The sequence below is a fragment of the Aquarana catesbeiana genome, linkage group LG03 (assembly GCF_042186555.1).
Source record: "Aquarana catesbeiana isolate 2022-GZ linkage group LG03, ASM4218655v1, whole genome shotgun sequence".
NCBI classification, from domain to species: domain Eukaryota; kingdom Metazoa; phylum Chordata; class Amphibia; order Anura; family Ranidae; genus Aquarana; species Aquarana catesbeiana.
The window spans coordinates 210,527,779-210,542,510 of NC_133326.1; the positions used below are offsets into that span (position 1 = coordinate 210,527,779).

The 14,732-nt window shown below is 43.1% G+C and overlaps 1 protein-coding gene across 2 annotated transcripts in view; it reads right to left on the reverse strand.

Annotated features, from left to right (window-relative positions):
* IL17REL (interleukin 17 receptor E like) overlaps nt 1-14,732 on the reverse strand; it is a 190,558-nt gene that overhangs the window by 117,587 nt on the left and 58,239 nt on the right. For both annotated transcript variants that reach the window (XM_073619733.1, XM_073619732.1), the window contains exons 8-9: nt 9,158-9,229; nt 6,697-6,751 (exon numbers count right to left, since the gene is read on the reverse strand). In XM_073619733.1, the coding sequence (XP_073475834.1) occupies nt 6,697-6,751; nt 9,158-9,229 (127 nt within the window). The remainder of the gene's footprint in view (nt 1-6,696; nt 6,752-9,157; nt 9,230-14,732) is intronic.

Here is a 14,732-nt window from a genome sequence, read left to right on the forward strand (position 1 = left end):
GCATGCCCAGGGACTGTGACATCATATGGGGGCGGGGTCTCCGCCTATATAAGTCACAACGGAGCCCTCAGAGACCAGTCCAGCCGGAGAGAGCGTCGTGTCAACATCTGGGGAAGAGAAGAGAAGCCCAGAAGCCCGGACCTCCGCTGGCTAAAGAGCTACCTGAAGACAGCGGAGGGGCCGGCCGAAGACCTGGAACACCGGGAGAAGAGGCCGGAGAGAGCGTCGTGTCAACATCTGGGGAAGAGAAGAGAAGCCCGGACCTCCGCTGGCTAAAGAGCTACCTGAAGACAGCGGAGGGGCCGGCCGAAGAACCAACCGGAAGCCGGGAGAAGAGGAACCGGAGGGACCCCCGAAGCCGGAGCAAGAGCTGTTTAATAAAATATTTTAAAAACCTGTGTTGTGTTTTATTATTTACACTTTTTCCCTAGCTGAATGGGTAGGGGTACCATGTACCCCATACTCATTCACATAGGGTGAGGGGGCCGGGATCTGGGGGCCCTCTTATTATAGGGGGCTCCCGGATTCCGATAAGCCCCCCGCCCGCAGACCCCGACAACCAACGGCCAGGGTTGTCGGGAAGAGGCCCTTGTCCTCATCAACATGGGGACAAGGTGCTTTGTGGTGGGGGGGCACCGCAAGGCGCCCCCTCCCCCAAAGCACCTCCCATGTTGAGGGCATGCGGCCTGGTACGGTTCAGGAGGGGGGGGGGCGCTCGCTCGTCCCCACCCCCTTTCCTGACCGGCCGGGCTGCGTGCTCGGATCGGGGTCTGGTATGGATTTTGGGGGACCCCCACGCCGGTTTTTCGGCGTAGGGGGTTCCCCTTAAAGTTCCATACCAGACCTAAGGGCCTGGGATGCCCCCCGCGCTCGCCGCAATGGAAAAATTTGTTTTTCCTATTGCAGCGAGCGCGAGATGCAGTAACCTGCTCCTCCGTCGTATCTGGTCCGTCGGACCAGCATACAGAGGAACGGGCTTTCCGTCAGGAACTGAGTCCGGCGGAGTTACGACGTAAGATTTGAAGTAAGTTTCAAATCTAAAGTACGTCGGATTTCCGGCCGAAACGGTCCGTTGGAAGTCCGATGGAGACCACACACGGTCGGATTACCAGCCAGCTTTAGTCTGTTGGTGTCCGTTGGACTTTTGTAGACGAAAAGTCCGACCGTGTGTACGCGGCATTAGAGTTTAAAATAGACAGAGCTGAAACAAACAGGTACACGCTAGTTCTGTGCTGCAGAATGTAAACTTTCCTGCACCATTGTTCTTATCATTTACACATACACACATGTGAGACAGGCTAGTTCACACTATTGCGTGTCGGGAAACTGCACACAATCGCATAAGTTCCTGACAAGGAGAGAAACACACTGCTGTTTAGCAGACAGGTGGAGTGCCATTCATTCTTAACGCATCAACAAAATGCCTGCAGTTTGGGATGTGCAAAACCGCATTGGGATGTGGCGCCATGCAATTCTGTGCAGCATGATATTTTAAAAGCCTCTGGAACAGGTTCCCCATGTTTCTGAAGGTAAGGCAGCCCACTGAAATGAATTGGGCTGCCCTACCCACAGAATTCAGCCCACACAAGTGTGACCTGGGCCTTAATGTGGTTTTAATGACAGGTCACCTGTTTTCACAGGTGCGGACAAGCACATGATGTATATAAAAAGCTCCTAAAATACAATAGATATTTAACCACTTCCATACCGGGCCTATTCTGGCACTCCTCTCCTACATGTAAAAATCCTCATTTATTTGCTAGAAAATTACTCAGAACCCCCAAACATTATATATGTTTTTTTAGCAGACACCCTAGGGAATAAAATGGCGGTCGGTACAACTTTTTATGTCGCACGGTATTTGTGCAACAATTTTTCAAACGCGTTTTTTTGTGGAAAAAAAACTGTTTCATGATTTAAAAAAACAACAAAACAGTAAAGTTAGCCCATTTTTTGTATAAGATGTTATGCCGAGTAAATAGATACCTAACATGTCACGCTTTAAAATTTCGCACACTCGTGGAATGGCGCCAAATTTCAGTACTTAAAAATCTCCATAGGCAACGCTTTTAATTTTTTTTACAGGTTATATGTTTCGAGTTACAGAGGAGGTCTACTGCTAGAATTGTTGCTCTCGCTCTAACGCACAGAGAAGCACCAGAGGGAGGTGGAAGAGGGGGGTATCTCCTCCCGTCGTCTGTAAAAATGAGCAAGCGGCGGAACTGCCACTATGATCGTTCTTACGGTGCACAGAATCGCCGGCAGAAAAGAATGATAGCCACAGGCATCATTCAGATATCCCCACTGAAAGTCAAGGACATCATATGACGTGCTGCAGGTGGGAAGTGGTTAAATCGACACTCTTTACTAGGAAACTATAACCTAATTTTCCCTCATGTAACAGATGACAAGCAATACGTGGACTCTGCTGTAGTATAGCCCTGAAAGTAACATACAAAAATAGATATTTTATATGAAAAGGTTCTGAATTTTCAGAAAAGGCAAAAGGATAATACAGTCAAGCTAAAATTGGATAACTTTTGATGTTTTAAGCCACAAAAAATATAAATGGTTTCAATCACAAGCACAGTTGTTTGAAGAATATTATGATTGATTACAAGCAAAAATGTCTAAATTGTTAGTAAACCTTTTTTAGCAGTTTTTTTTCATTTGGGTTTTTGCTGTCTCCCTTTACTTTATCTCGTGAAGACATAACCAGATGTGAAAAATAATCTCTCTAAAGTGAAAGAAAATTACTCTTAGACAGTTGTTACTAGAAGTGTTGCCTCTATGGGAAGCAATACTCTCTATTCTTCACACTATTCCTCCCTTTTTTTCCCTCAAATTAAGTCATATTGCTTTGCACAGTGTTTTCTGCAAAGAGCTTTGTGACCTGGCTGTACTCTCTGGCAGGGTGGCTGCATTACAAGACAGGTTAAACAAAATTGCAAATCCTTTCAATTGCAAATAAGACAAGTCATATGTTTGTAGTTGTAGGCAGTTTTCTTCAGGTTTGGTAAAGCCTGTTCAGGGTCCTGAAATTCATAAGCTTTGCAGAGTACTGGACAGGATGTAGCTTCTAACCCTGGGTCTACATTTAGTGGTGACCAACACTTGCTGATTGTGCAACTGTGCACAGCCCTGGGATGATTGCTGACTAGTGTTCCAGGCTCCACCCTCCCCAGGAGAATATGTGGCTACAAGGGAGCAGCCAGAGGTGCATGCATGCACCAGGGTTTGAGCAGGAAAAAATATACCCTGTACACACGATCGGACTTTCCGACAACAAAACTGTGGATTTTTGTTCGAAGGATGTTGGCTCCAACTTGTCTTGCATACACACCATCACACAAATGTTGGCCAACAATTACGAACGTGGGAACGTGGTGATGTACAAGATGTACGACGAGCCGAGAAAAAGGAAGTTCAATAGCCAGTGTGGATCCTTCTGCTTGATTCCGAGCATGCGTGAACTGTGCGTCGGACTTGTGTACACACGATCGGAAATTCTGACAACAAAGTTTTGTTGGCAGAAAATATGAAAACCTGCTAGCCAACATTTGTTGGCAAAAAGTCCAACAACAAATGTTCGATGGAGCATACACACGGTCGGACTTTGAGCCAACAAACTCACATCCAACATTTGTTGTCGGAAAATGCCCAATAACCCATGCAAGGGTAACTTTTTTTTTTTTTTTAAATAAAAACTGGCAAGAGAGCCCTAAAACAAAGATTTTGGAGAATGGGCTTTATCCTTCAAGTGTTATACTTGTGCTAGTTCCCACGTATGATGGTGGATGTAATGGGCATAAATGGAGACTCTCTGCTAAAGAAGTTTGAACTGTGTGAACTGTGTATCTGTCTACTAGATAGCACACTTTGTGTGTGTGTGCGGGTGATCAGAGCCTGCTGGAGAGAAAACTAGAAGTCCTTTAAGGAACAGCGCTTCATTTTTATTGGTAAACTGTGCAAAGGTGTCGTGGTCTGTGCAATGGAGTGACTGCAAGTGTGGGACGAACAAAAAGGAGAACTATTTTGTGAAGAAAGTTTGGTGTTTGGAGGGGTGGTCACCACCTGTAAAAGCCCTACAGGTGTTGAAAAAAATTGTCACTTTTGGAGTCTGTCAGGGAAAAATGCAAAGGTCTGTTGGCAGCAGTGATCCTAGTTACTGCAATTGCAGTACTGTGAAAGAGCAAGTGGTCGACCAGCAGGTCAAGAGGGGTCCCTTTGCCCATAGCAATGCCAGTGAGGTCAGGCCTGCTGGCCATGTGACAAAGATATTGCCTACAGAGGATTGTGGCAAAGCAGAGATATAAGGAGCAAAGATTCTTGTGTATTTTTGGAGGGAAGTCTCTTTATGAAAAGTCGCCCAGTTCCTCGCTTGGCATGTGGAAAATTGGGGCATGGTATGGTGAATTGCCCTGTTAGGTGGAATTCCTCTGGAGATAATGTTGCTGACAACAAACCTGCAAGCCCAGTTTCTTGTGTAAAAGTGTCTGGTGTTGCCCTGACAACAGTAGGGAAATTTCTTGTGAGCTTGCAGGGGTGCCAAAAGCCTGAGGTGAAAATTACGGTGTTGTTCTTGAACCAGCGCATTCAAATGAGGATGGCAACACCTATAGTAGTGGTGGGTAAGACTTAACTTAATGAGTTGTTTGCTGGGACAGCCAATATAGTCAATAAAGAGACTTTTGCCGTGTACACACGGGCGGACTGTTCGGCATTAAAGGTCTTTCTTTCCGACGGACTTTCGATGGACTTTTGACGGACTTCCGACGGACTTTCAAACGCACACACGATCACACCAAAGTCTGACGGATTCGTACGTGATGACGTACGACCGGACTAAAATAAGGAAGTTGGTAGCCAGTAGCCAATAGCTGCCCTAGCGTCAGTTTTCGCCAGTCGGACTAGCATACAGACGAGCGGATTTTTTTACCAGACTCGAGTCCGTCGGAAACATTTGAAACATGTTCCAAATCTAAAGTCCGTCTGATTTTCGACCGAAAAAGTCCGCTGCAGGTCCGAAGAAGCCCACACACGGTCGGATTGTCGGACGGATTCGTCCCGTCGGACCAGTCCGGTCGAAAGGTCCGCCCGTGTGTACACGGCACAGTAAATCTGTGAGGTGGGAGTGACCCTGAGTTAGAAGATCCACTGTGTATCTTGAGAGAGATTTACGGCAAAATGTCGTTCCAAAGTGATGTTTAGTAGTGATGATCAGAATGTCAGTGTGAGGTTTACTGCTATTTTGGTGACCACTAAGCAAAATGTATTGTCTTAGCTAGAAACTGTGTCTAAGGATCCAGAGGTTTCCAAAAAAAACTGCATTGCTACATTGGTGGATGAGAGTTGTCCTACACTTAGTAAAAGGAATGTGTTACTGCAGTCTGTTAAAATTGAATATGTAATGGATTAAGATGTTCATGTGTTTAATGAGGCACTAACAGTTCAGATAAGACTGTGGCATTGCAGCTTTACTGTATGTAAAAATGTGTTATAGCAATCTGGTATGGAGTTGGGGTACGGTGAGGCTGCCGCAGAAGATAAATACTCTGCTATGCATGATTCCCACACTTTAATGAGCTCCAGGGAGGCAGAAAGGGACCAGTCTGACCTCAAGTAAAAGGTGCTTGTGGAAGTGTACTCAGAAAAAGACTTGGGTAAGTCTTTTTTTGGCCCCAGACAGTGTAAAAAGGATAAAAAGAAAAAGTTACCTGAGGCATGTAGCAAAAGTCTCCTGTAGTAAGAAGAAAAAAAGTCATGACAGGCAGGAAGGTACCCCTGTAGGTGACAGTTGGCACGGAGGCTCCATAGCAAAGGTTACAAATGTAGGTCTTCCTGCCCCCACTTTAGAACAGGAGTGATATGATGACAAGGTTACACCAGGTCATGAGATAAAATGGCAGTCAATGTGCCGATCTGCAGGTAAAAAGAGGATTCACCCTGGTGTCACCCAGGGTGTTTGTTCTGACCAGAGAAAACAAACATAATTGTCAGTTTTCTCCAGGTTTGATAAAGCCTGGTCAGGATCCTGGAGTATGCAAAATTTGCAGCGTATAACACACGCTGAAGCTTCTAACGTTGAGTCTACATTTTGGTGGTGACCAGAGGACCTGTGTAGGTGTTGATGCAAGGGAGAAGTTGCTAAAATAACAACCCTGAGAGTTTCTTGGCTATAGTGCCCTTTCTATTGTTAACAGAATCACTTATGAAATAATTATTCAAATACTGATACTAGGATAATGTGCGGAAGGAGAACCTAGTGAACATGTTTTCCCCATCAACAAACTAGATTCCAATTTAAGCATGTGCTTGCATAAGCAATAGTCAAAGTTTATGCTAATGTGCTTTTTATAAATGATAACCATTGTTTACATTTTTTATTTCACTCATGTGTACTGCTTACACTCCTACCCATGTAGCCCAAACTTTTCAGTTTTGGATGGAGTATGAAAGGGATAAACCCCTGTCAGTTTATTTTTTGCTGTCTGTGTCCTGTTGAGCTTTCCCTTTACCTTCTTTGCCAGAGATGCAACAATAAAGCAATTATCTAAAAAGTGAAGGGAGCTCCTCTCGATAAGACAAATGTCATCAAAGTAGGTGTCTCCACTGAAAGATTTCCCCTAACCTGAGGTGCAATGACTGAACAGGGTTAAACTGTCATGGACAAACAATTTTACAATGCCTACTTGCCATTTTTAAAGGGACAGAGCCGGGTCCTTCGTGCATCAGGAATTGCTGACCATCCCTTTAAGAGAAAAATTAGCACAAATTTTAAATTGTAAATTCTAGAAAGAAAGACAAATAGACAAATAAATAGGTACATTAAGTGAAATATATATATATATATATATATATATATATATATATATATATATATATATATATATATATATATATATATATATATATATATATATACACACACACACACACACTATAGTATTGGGACACCTGCCTTTACACACACATGAACTTTAATGGCATCCCAGTCTTAGTCCGTAGGGTTCAATATTGATTTGGCCAACCCTTTGCAGCTATAACAGCTTCAACTCTTCTGGGAAGGCTGTCCACAAGGTTTAGGAGTGTGTCTATGGGAATGTTTGACTATTCTTCCAGAAGCACATTTGTGAGGTCAGGCACTGATGTTGGACGAGAAGGCCTGGCTTGCAGTCTCCGCTCTAATTCATCCCAAAAGTGTTCTATCGGGTTGAGATCAGGACTCTGTGCAGGTCAGTCAAGTTCCTCCACCCCAAGCTCACTCATCTATGTCATTTTTTTTTCTTTATAAATGTCAGTTTTGTTGCAGCAGGTTCTCTACATGGTGCAGATGCACCACTTTACAGGCAAACTAAGGGGACCCCCAGGCACTATTAAAAATGATTTTTTTTATTTTTATCGTTTCACTCTAAGCATCATTAAAATCACTGCTCCTTTAAAAATGATCTTTTTAAAAAAATTTTTTTGCATTGGTACATGTCCCCCAGGGTAGTAACTGGGCCTCCATACCCTTTTATGGCCAATAACTTGCATATAAGCCTTCAAAATGGGTACTTTTGATTTTTCAAGTTGGGGTCCCATAGACTTCAATGGGGTTGCGGTTCGGGTCCAAACTTTTGTGATGTTTGAGAGTTCTGGCGCAAACCGAACCAGGGAGGTGTTTGGCCCATCTCTACTAATTGCTACTAATGATACTGTTTTCATCAGCAATGGTCTGGCTATCACCTGACTGAGTTCTCTCAGGTGTAAGCCAGGACTCTCGGGTGTAAGCCAGACCTGATGGTTTGTTTATGTTAAGTTTTTCAAGTCTATTTATGACACTGGCTTCTGTTAGCTACAAGGGTACATTATGTGACGTGTTATTAACACTATAGTCTTGGTTACTATCTCCCCTTTTCCTTTGTAAAAACCAAGGAGAAGAATGCATTTAAAACCGTTGCCTTCTTATTGTCTTTTCTAACCAAACCTAACCCTGATCATCCTTTATGGTGCCAATATGTTCTAAAACTCGCTTTCTTACTGTTAATATATTTTAAAAATGTCTTGGGATTTCTTTTTCTCTCCTCCACTATGTGCCTTTTGTGGTCTATTTTAGCCACCCTGATTGCGCCCTTACACTTCTTATTGCATTTTTTGTAGTGTTGGAATGCTGACAATAACTCCTCAACCTCATATTTTTTTAAGGACCTTTTTTTCTATTTTATATGCATTTTTACATTATAGTTTAGCCACCCAGGTTTAATCTTAGCTTTTTTCTATTTATTACCCACTGGAATGCACTGTATAATACATACAGCATATGTTGTCAATAAAAATGGTGTTATGTGAGACAAAGTTTATTTTTGTAGCTGAATAGTTTTGTTTAATGTAAGTTTTGGTTTTTCATCTGTAGTGGTTACTGAATGAGAGGAAGATGTGAAAAGTTAGCAGATAAACTCTATGACACTAGATGTGGTTTGGAGTCTTGAGTTATAGTGAATAGGGTATTTTTGATACATTGTAGTGAAATTATCAAAACTGGAGCAGGCAGAATGTGGAGCAGCTGTGCATGGCAACTAATCAGTTTCTATCTCTAGCTTGTTCAGTTACACTTTGAAAATGACAGATAGAAGCTTATTAGTTTCCATGTACATCTGCTCCAGATTCTATCTGCTTGAGTTTTGATACATTCCACTCATTATGAAGAGTTAAAATATACACCTCTGAATACAAAATTTAACACCCACAACATAGAAGTAGGAAGAAGTTGTGAGTGGTGGCAATATTTTATAACCATAAAGACAGTGAAAGATATAAACCAGGGATATGCAATTAGCGGACCTCCAGCTGTTGCAGAACTACAAGTCCCATGAAGCATAGCAAGACTCTGATAGCCACAAGCATGACACCCAGAGGCAGAGGCATGATGGGACTTGTAGTTTGGCAACAGCTGGAGGTCCGCTAATTGCATATCCCTGATATAAACAGAGGTTTAATTTCCATTTTACATATTGTAAGACACAATATATGATTTAAATTGGATGTTTTAAGAGCTTATGCATAGAACTGAACTACATAAAAAATGTAGGGTTTTGTAATAGAATATACCTCCTAAAACAAATATGTCTAAAGAAAATTTGTATAAAAGAAGTGTAACAATCCATATATAACTTACCTCAATGCATAAACAAGGTAAAATCTCTGAATATGGCAGTGTAACAGATTTGGTTGCATTTTCCTTTCTGATCTGTAACACACAATAAACATATAAATGGATTGACCTACACTTGATAATCCTAATGGTAATACAATTTTTCCATTTATAAATAATGTGTACGGTCTTTTAAAAGGCAGAAGAGCTGTAAGTTCTGCAAAGGGTTAATTATATTGGGGCCCGACACGGTTAAATATCTATATAGACATACAGTACATTAGAAACTAATGACAGCTCTTGTAGCTTATTAGACAACAAAATGCTTCTTTGTGCATGTCACCTCTAGACCCCTTAAACACTGAGGTGCTTTTCAGGCATTTTAGAACTAAAAATAGCGCCTGTAAAGCGTCTGAAAGGCGCCTCTCATGCCTCAAAGACAAAAATACAACATTCCATAGCTAAACTCACCAACCAGTCTGCTGACCAACCAAATTAACCTGTCCAACAGTCTGCGTTAAAAACAGGGGTTTAGTTAGCACACATTGGCAAACGCATGCTTAAGCTGCAAGGCCTCTTCACGGCACCCTGTGTATGCTTGTAGATGTAAACGCTGGATACCCAGCGCGTAGCACAGTGGCAGCAAAGGTGCCCAGTGTGTCCCCAGACCATATTTACACCAGCAACAAACAGATGGCCCCTGCCCCCACCTATAACTGGCCTTCACATGGAAGGGCAAATGCATAAAGGACAAACACAGAACATTCCATAGCTCAACTCACCAACCAGTCTGCTGACCAACCAAATTAACCTGTCCAACAGTCTGCGTTAAAAACTCCAGTGTGAAAGCCCAAGTGCTTTCACACTGGGGCGGTGCGCTTGCAGGAGGGGAAAAAAGAGTCCTGCAAGCAGCATCTTTGGGGCGGTTTTGGAGCGGTGTATACACCGCTCCCAAAACGCCCTGCCCATTGAAATGAATGGGCAGCGCTGCCGAAGAGCTTGCACAGCACTTCGGCAGTGCCGCAAGATGAGCTTTTAGCCCTTTCTTCAGCCGCTAGTGGGAGTTAAAAGTGCCCCGCTAGCGACCGAAAAGCGCAGCTAAAACAATGGTAAAGCACCACTAAAACTAGTGGCACTTTACCGCTAATGCACCCCTGCCCCAGTGTGAAAGTAACCTTAATGAAAAAAGCTAGAGTTGCCACAATACCAGTTCAGGGCTAGAAATGTGACAATTCATAAAGCATTTTTGTAACCCTTAGTAGAGAATAGAAACTTTTTTACTTTGATAGTAGCGGTCTGATTTCCAGATTTTTGGGCTGTATGTTGCCAAAACTAAGGGGGATAGGGGGGTGGGGGGTTATTTTTTACTGAACATTTGTCAAACAAAATTGATTTCACCACTATTTGTATTAGTTTAAATGAGCTGATCCATAATACTATGTTTTTCTCAGATTTTTATTTGCCTAGCAGGGAAACATAGTTTTGGTCTAGTGGCACCAGTGCTAAAGACCTTTTTATTTAAAGACACAGATATACCTAGTGTTACATGTGATTCTTTTAGCAGCTGGTGATAGGCATTAGAATGGCTGACCTGTGGCTGTCTCCCATCTCTGATCCCACAATGCAGCAGGCTGCAGGCACAATACCCAGGAGACCTAAGCCTGCCATGAAACACATGGGGTGGCAGTGTTTGGCATTGTAATAAAGTTATTTACAGCCAAATCGCAGACTTAAGCTGGCCATACACTATACAATTTTCTTATTCAGTTTTATTTAGATTTACCTTCAACTACGTAGTGCAAGAGCCTGCCTGATTGCATACAAATTTAAAGTGTTTGGGTTTGACCTCAAATTATATGGTTTTGGTAAATCTAATGGATGGTTGTACAAGACTATTGTATAATCTATGGCCAGCCTTATTCTAGGTACTTATTCTTTTTTCTTCTGACATATAGAGGAGCTCAACATTAACTTTAGTCTAGCAAATGATAGCACTGCCAGACAAACTTTTGTTGTTCGACCGTTTATTTGCCCTGCCGCCCCCGAACCAACCAGCCATATAGTTTTGTGTGCGTTACTGCAACGCCATATAGTTCTGTGTTCATTACTGCCAGTTTAACGCCATATAGTTTTGTGTGCGTTACTGCCAGTTTAACGCCATATAGTTCTGTGTGCGTTACTGTCAGTTAAACGCCATATATAGTTCTGTGTGCGTTACTGCCAGTTTAATGCCATATAGTTCTCTGTGTGTTACTGCCAGTTTAACGCCATATAGTTTTGTGCGTATTACTGCCAGTTTAACGCCATATAGTTTTGTGTGTCACTGCCAGTTTAACGCCATTTACTTCTGTGTGCATTACTGCCAGTTTAATGCCATATAGTTTTGTGCGTTACTTCCAGTTTAACGCCATTTACTTTTGTGTACATTCCTGACAGTTTAACACCATATAGTTCTGTCACTGTACGTTTGGCACATTATATTGCAGTATATTATAGTGTATCCGTGGAGTGTGTCTGTGTAGTGTGTGCACCAAACACCTCTTTACATTGATTAAAGTGAATCTACGTACAGATTTCAACTTCTTCTTTACATTTGCTTATAAGCACCGCCCCCTCCCTCCCAATAATGTCTGGGAGAACAACAAGGAGAGGCAGATGTTCCCTTGGCACTGTAAGGGGGCCATCAACAAATGTGTCCACAGGCAAAGATGGATGTGGTGGTCAGTCCTCAGGCAGGGCATCATTTCCTCTGTTTAGTGAGTTTGCCCGTGCTATCCAGCCACAGCATGCAGAGGAGGTGGTGGACTGGCTTACTAAACCTTCCTGCAGTCCCCTGCAGTTGCCAGAGTGGATAAGCCTGCCTCCTTGTACACATCTATTCCTGCCATAGTTCCAACATCAGCCACTGAGGAGTCAAATGAGTTATTTGACCACAGCGTTAGCCACTTGCTCCTTGATGATGCCCAGCCATTACTGGATTCAGATGTTGGTTCTGAGGTTGAGGATGACAGGAACATGAGCCTAGAGAGAGGGAGGAACACTGGTAGACAAATTGGCATTCATGTTGCCAAAGCGGCGTGTGTATTGCCAAGTTGTCTCCAGTGGTAATGATGAAGATGGAGGAGATTGAGATGATGATGATGAGGTCACTGATGCAACTTGGGTGCCAGATAGAGCAGAGGAGGGAACTGAAGGTGAGGTGGCACAGCCCCAAGGAGGCTGATATCAAGAGTAGAGAGCAGCTACCCTATTCTATCACATTCTGCAGCTGTTATCTCCCAGCCCACTCACCAAAGCTCAACTGTCTGTGCCTTTTTCAGCACTTTTGCAACAGATCGCACTGTTGCTATCTGCAAACTGTGTCTCAGGCACATGAAACGTGGCAAAAACACCAACCATATGCATATCATTGCAATTTTTTTGCCTTCATCAAGAGCACCTCTATAGGGTTAAGGTGGGAAGGCGCCCCCGACACCCAAAGAGTAACTTTTTTGCACCTGTTTGACAGGTGCATATCATTGCAATTTTTTACAGCAAGGCCAATTCTTGCTTTCATCAAGAGTACCTCTATAGGGTTACGGTGGGAAGGCGCCACCGACACCCAAAGACCAACTTTTACGCACCCGTTACTTCTATACAAAGTCCTAAGTGACACCAGAATGTATCCAGAAAATCTCTAATCTTGTTCCTAGTGCACTACATTGTGGCCTCATCATACACACCTGCTCCCCAGCTGTTGCTGAACAAAATAAAAGGCAGCTTGCAGGGAAAATGTCATTTTTTTTTGCTTTATAAATGCAATTATTGCTGCAGCAGATTCTAGACATGGTACAGATCTGCCACTTTACAGGTAGACTAAGGGGACCCCCCAGGCACTATACTGGAAGGATTTTTTCATCTTTAGGCTTTCACTTTAAAAATCAAAAAATCACTGCTCATTTGAAAATGAAGTTTTTCGCAAACTTTTTTACATTGATACATGTCCCCCAGGTCAGGACCCGGACGCCTATAACCATTGTATGTCAACTACTTGCATATAAGCCTTCAAAATGGGCACTTTTGATTTTTGACGTTCGGGTCCCATTGACTTTAATGCGATTCGTTATTCGGGTCCGAACTTTTGTGATGTTCGTAAGTTCAGGTGCGAACCGAACAGGGGTCTGTTCGGCCCATCACTAGTTACCTAATATGATCATGTAACTTAGCAGTGTCCAACTAATAGTGCATACCTTTCAGTTCCCTTTACATATTTACAGGTTAGAGCTATAGATGGGCATACATTAAAGGTACTGACAGTTTATCTAGTGTTGCTTTTTTACAATGCTTACATGCCTGTTTTTGGTTTCTGTAGAATGAGTTGAGTAATGCAGTTGTATCAATTTGAGAGCAGATCATTTTCCCAGGTATCTTTTTGCAAAATAGATAACTGCAGGGAGCAACTTCCTAAGACCCTGTGGGGTTAATTTACCAAAACTGTAGAGTACAAAATCTGGCGCAGCTGTGCATGGTCGTAAATCATCTTCTAACTTCAGCTTGTTCAATTAAACTTTAACAAAACAAAACTGGAAGCTGATTGGTTTCTATGCAGAGCTGTACCAGATTTTGCACTCTCCGGTTTTAATATATCAACCCTTTGAAGTCCTGGGACCAAATTATAACGGACCCTCCCATGTACTGTTTGTACCAGCTTTGTGCACACATTACATTTTACACATACTTAAATACTGTATCATCCCTGTGTCCTCCACATCCATTTTTCAGTTTTGGTACCAAATAGTCCAGCTTCTACTAGGGTTATTGCCCATGATGAAAAAGAAAAAATTGTACACTACTGTATAAACAATTTCTATCCCACAGATTGAATATGAATATCAAGGGGTGTGATTTGGGCTTTTTTTCAGCTGGAACTTGGTGGAACTCAGTTCCACCACCTTTGGCTCAGGCCACTGCTCCCTGCTTACCACTATCACTAGTAAACACAGAAGTCTGGCTTCTGTGTTTACAAGTGACAGCCTGTCTCCCAATACCTCCCACAGAAGTGATCTCCTGAGTGGCTCCCTCTGAGTGCAGGATGGGGACAAGCGAAATGCAGGAGCCCAGGGTGCAGTGCGAATGCTGACACCCCCACTGGATGGTCTCCCTGCAAGTGAGAGAGGCAGAGCCACCTACAGTGGGCAAGGAGGTACTAGAGCCGACTGGGTGCTTCAGTTTAATAAAGCAACAAAAGTATGACATGTAAGAGATGGTGGAAGGGGGGGGAGATGGGGCAGTGGAGGGGAGGGTTGTATGCAGAGGTCAGACCTGAAGAGGGGTGAAAGTGTAATGTGGATGGGGGTTGCAGCGATAAGCAGCCGGTGAAGAAGGCTGAACTCTGCATTTTGTACGTAGCAAACCCCTGAACTCTGTACATAGCACACCCCTGAACTCTGCACTATGTACTTAGCGCACCCCTGAACTCTTCACTATGTACATAGCGCACTCCTGAACTTTTCGCTATGTACATAGCGCACTTCTGAACTCTTCACTATGTATGTAGCATACTCCTGAACTCTGCACTAACACCCCCCCCCCCAAACTCTACACTTTGTACATAATGCAC